We start from the raw sequence: 5,348 nt of genomic DNA on the forward strand, positions 1-5,348 counted from the left end.
GGCCACTGTGCCATTAATGAAGAATCATATGTGTGGCCAAGAGAGCTAATGAAATAATGATGTTGTGAGTGGTTGAAAGTACTAATGAAGCTATATATGGTGTGAAAGGTTATGAGGTGAACGTATTTGTATTTCTATTTCCTTTGTATGCAAAACAAAAAAAATTTGGGAGTACCGTTAGTCACCGAGGAAGGGTAGGTTGAAATAACCGAACCTCGAAACTACATGTGTCAGGGTAGGAGTGATTGAGGGGTAAATCCTCGTATTGATATGATGAAATTATTCCCCTTAATTGGGAAGAGATTGATGTGATGAAATTATTCCCCTTATTTATGATGAGATAATTTCTAGCAAAGGTTAATGTCGATCCACAAGGCATTGTGGTGAGACGGCCTAACCAATCAAGTCGAGATTGGACACCATGCCACACATATGGTAGTGACTGTGATGTGATTGGTTGTCTCTTATGAGATGGCTTAGCCGATCGGGCTGAGTGATAACTAGGGATTTTAGCCGATTATTTTCTCTTTTTAGCTTAGATTTTGGGTCGAAAATGCCTAAAAGTATTCCCGAAAACTAACTTAATGTGCTTGCTTGCAGGGTTTGGTCAGAATGAGGCAAAGAAGCGATAATCAACTCATGAAGGAGTCAAACTTGCACAAATCCAAGGCTGGGACTGGAGCACTGAAAGCGCCAGAAAAGAGCGGCCGCATAAGGACTACCGCTAAGGTGACCACTATCATGCGTTCCATGAAAGTGAGATTTAGAGAGGTTGTTTTGAGGTCAAGAACCAACGTTGACCGCAATGTAAAGTGCGGCCGCAAAATCTATGGTGTGGCCGCGGATGAATTTTCGCTGAGAGCTTATATCAAGGTTCAGAGACTCTACATTTTTTGTTAAGTGAAGAACGCGGTTCGCGTCCAAATTACACAGCCACATCTGTTTCTAACGCGGATACGGTTGAAAGGGCACTATCCGTGAATTCAAGCTCTACCCAAGCCCAGTTATAAAGAAACACGGACCGCGCTTATTATTACGCGGTTGCGATAGCTCAAGCATGGACGCGGTCATAATTACGCATCCGCGAAACCTCTGCAGGGGCATTTTTTTCCGGGAATTTTAGCTTACTATAAATAGATTTTTTTCACATTTTTAGGTTAAGTTATGTTTTGTTGAGTACGTGAGATGGCTAGTTTTTCCTATTTGGGCAATTTTGTACAAGATTTACTTTATAACTTTAGATTTTCATCTTTTAATATAGCATTATGGATTTTATATTCTCTTTATCTTTGATTTCTGCCTGTTTCATGAGTAGCTAAACCCATAGCTAGGGTTGTGACCCAACCCTAGTGTGGATATTTAATGCATCTTGAATTTTAGGGCTTAATTGTTTATGGGTTAGTGATATTTAGCCTAATTCATGCTTTAATTATAGAATTGGTGGTTGCAAATACTGATTCGTGCCTTATGACTTAGACTCTTCTTAAGAAAGATAAACTAATAGGAAAATTAGGCTAACAAGGAATTGGGGTGAATTCAAGAGATTGATAACCCCAATTAAAGGGTTAAAACTAGAGATAGTAATACCCGACTTGAGCCAATATCATTTGTTATGCATGATCACCCATTTGGACTTGAGAAAGCTAAATTGGGCAAAGTCACTCAAACTACCGAGAGGTATAGAGTGAGCACTTATGTGTGATGGTTATATCACGACCCCAATCATAACAAGCTTGTCCTGAATTCTCGATACCTATTAGATATTCACCTAGGCAGAAGTCACTACCCTAGTCCCTTTAAATCTTTGAAAACAACCAACAAAAATATTGTACTTAGTTTTAACTATTGCATGTTATAGAATAGAAGTAGAAGTAGAAAACAAAACCAACCATTTGTGAAAATACAATTAAGAGCAAAACTCGCATCTCTACTCGGATATAAACCTAACTCCAACCTCATTAACTCCCTGTGGATTTGATATCAACTTTGTTGGGTAAAACTACAACGACCATCCTTGTTACTCTATAGTAGTGTAGGTTTGGATCCGATCAATTATTTGGCGCCGTTGCTGGGGAGTAAAATAGTTTTAGCTATATATCCGAGTATTTGTGTGTTTTGTTTTTCTTTCCTTCTGATTTTCTAATTTGTTTGTGAATTTCTTCTAGGTACAAAATGGCTCTTAACAATGATGCTCCCGGAAATTTTTCATTAGGGGAGGAGGTAGACGATGATAATATGGATGATATTCAACCCGAACCACAAGCACAAAGGAGAGATCGACCGCCTCATGATAATATTCCAAACCCTCCCCCACCTCTAGCAAGGGCAGCACATTGGGTGTTGCCCAACGAAGGATACGCAAGTGTAATAGTCTCGCCCCAGATTAGGGCAGGCAACTTCTAAATAACCAACGTCATTCTTACACTCTTGGAACAGAGGGATTTCTTCATTGGAGCCCCACACCAAAATTCCTACAAGCATCTCAAGGGTTTTGTTGATACATGTTGGGGGAGAAAGCAAACTAAAGTTTCTGAGGACGTGTTGGATTGGCTTGAGAGGTTGCCCAACCATTCCATCACCACTTGGGATGAGTTTGCCGAGAAATTCATAGCAAAGTTATTCTCGCTGGGACATATGGCGACGCTGAGAGATGAGATCCTTGCCTTCAAACAAGATCCAAATGAACCACTTCATGAGATTTGGGAATGGTATCGAATGATGGTTAAAGAATGTCCGAACAATGACATGACCGAAGCCATGATCCAACAAACATTCTACTATGGAATCAACACTACCAACCAGTGTGTAGTTAACCAACTCGCTGGGGGAAACTTCATGAACACGCCTTATGCTTAGGTGTGTAATATACTTGATAAGATGGTCGATACTTCCTCGGCATGGCAAAGTCGAGCTAATGTGCCACAAGGTGATTCCAATGTCATTCACCTACACAAAGAGCTCCATGACCATGGCCAAGCAATAGCCGAGTTAACTACGATCATGAACCAATTGGCCAAAGCTCAATTGTAGAAAGTTCAAGGGCCAAAACAAGTGAATGACATGGAAGGGGTAAATATGATGGTCAACAAGAGGAGGCAAAGAGGTCAAAAAGGTCAAGGAAATCCAGATCAATTTGAGCAGAGTGGTAATGGTTGCAATCAAGATGATGTGTATGATGATCAATGTGAAGAGGTTCAGTATGTGAAAAACTACCAAGGACAACGGGGCAATGCTCCGAATCATCAACAACAGTGGAGATCCCAAGGAAATTGGGGAAATCAAAATCAACAAGGAATTTGGAACAATGGAAACAACAACAACCAAAGCTACTGGGGGACAACAATCAAAATTGGGGCAACCAAGGTAACCAAGGCAACTGGGGTGGCAATAACAATAGCAATTGGGGAGGCAATAACAACCAAGGGGGTTGGAATAACAATAATCAGGGAAATTGGGGGTCGGTCTTTCAAAGGCCTCCGATGTTTCAACAACCTAACAACCCGCCTACATATCCATCACGAGGTCCTAGCTCGTCCAACAATGAGATGGGATGGATTGAGTCAATGTTTGAGCAAATTATGAAGAAAAACGCCGACTTCAATGCCAAATTGGCATCCTACAATACTTCTATCCGCAACTTGGAGGTCCAACTTGGCAAAATTTCTCAAGCTTTGAATACTCGCCCTAAGGGGGCACTACCTAGTAACATGGTAGTAAACTCGAAAGGAGGGAACAATACGGGCCATGCTATGGCGGTGACTACAAAGAGTGGTAGAGGTGGAATTGCTAGTACCTCTAATGCAAGAAAGGTTGTGAGTTATGATGTGTTAGTGTAAGATGATGATGAGAAAGGCAATGATGTACAAGTGAGTGATGGGAATGTGCATGAAGAAGTGAGAATTGACATTGATGACAACGTGGAGGAGACACAAAATGATGTGAACCCATCTAGGGAACATGTGATAGACATACCAGAAATGGTAGTGCCTAAAGCCAAGGCTACTTTGCCAAGGCCTCCTCCACCATACCCTCAAAGGCTTGCAAAACAAAACAATGAGAACCAGTTCAAGAAATTTATTGATATGATGAAAAGTTTGTCCATAAATGTGCCTTTGGTGGAAGCTCTAGAACAAATGCCAGGATATGCCAAGTTTATGAAAGATTTGGTAACGAATAAGAGATCCATGAATTGTGAAACGATCAAGATGACGCACCAAGGGAGTGCCATTTTATATTCCATGGCCCTAAAGCTAGAAGACCCTGATGCTTTTACAATCTCGTGCACTATTGGTACTGCCGATTTCGCCAAAGGTTTGTACGACTTGGGGGATAGCATTAACTTGATGTCATACTCTGTGTTGGGGACAATTGATGATGTGTTAGTGCGGGTCGACAAGTTCATACTTCCCGTGGATTTTGTGATACTTGACTGCGAGGTTGACTATAAGGTGTCGATCATATTGGGGACACCTTTCCTAGCTACAGGGAAGGCTTTAGTTAATGTGGAAGTAGGGGATCTCACCTTCCGGGTGGGTGATAAAAAAGTTGTGTTTCATGTCTACAAGTCAATGAGGCAGCCCAATAGCAACAAAGTATGTTCATTTGTGGATCTTGTGACAGAGGTGATTGTTGAAGACACCAGTGCTGTGATAAATATGGAGGACCCTTTGGAAGTTGTGTTTTTGAACCATGATGTGACTGAGGATGAAAGCTTGGTGGAATATGTCAATGCTTTGCAAGGAATGGATTCATACACATATTAGTACGTATACACACATATATGCAAAAGAATTAGTCTTGCCATTTTTTTCATACTTGTTGGTTATAGTATTATATTCTTAAACAACATAAAGTCTTTAATTTCACATAGTAATATTATTTTTTATGTTAAAAAGTGTAATTTAAATAAATGATATGTTAGACATGTATTTGTTGTTAGACATGTATTTGCAATATATTGTTGTAAAAAATATATTTACTAATATGAAAATTTAAGTAGTTTAATTTAAAGTTGTAAAAATATTTTTACTATTAAAGAGTAGACATCTTTCTTTCTTTTTTACAAATTTGTTGTATTGTTTAATTTTCTCTACAAACATTAATATTGTCTAATTTGAAATAAAATTATGAAATTCATTATTAAAAATTTTGCGGACCTAAATCAGGGCTTTACGAGTCTCCTACTAGAGCCACTAATCCACCCCTGACATTCTCAATCAAATTTATAGTCTCAATTAAGATAAAACAACAGTGATAAAAACATTAAAGGTAGTGAGTGTGTCATTCAGTTACCAAATATGAATGAAGTTGGTTGAACAACATGTTCATGGTAGGGTAGAAGTCTGTAA

At 39.4% G+C, this 5,348-nt stretch overlaps 1 protein-coding gene across 1 annotated transcript; it reads left to right on the forward strand.

Annotated features, from left to right (window-relative positions):
* Positions 1-4,085: 4,085 nt before the first annotated feature.
* Positions 4,086-4,763, forward strand: LOC138869563 (uncharacterized). Its single transcript, XM_070147189.1, has one exon. It carries the CDS (start codon positions 4,086-4,088, stop codon positions 4,761-4,763), a length of 678 nt encoding a protein of 225 aa, XP_070003290.1.
* The last annotated feature ends 585 nt before the right edge of the window (positions 4,764-5,348 follow it).

The sequence above is a fragment of the Nicotiana sylvestris genome, chromosome 5, assembly GCF_000393655.2.
Source record: "Nicotiana sylvestris chromosome 5, ASM39365v2, whole genome shotgun sequence".
Lineage (NCBI taxonomy): Eukaryota > Viridiplantae > Streptophyta > Magnoliopsida > Solanales > Solanaceae > Nicotiana > Nicotiana sylvestris.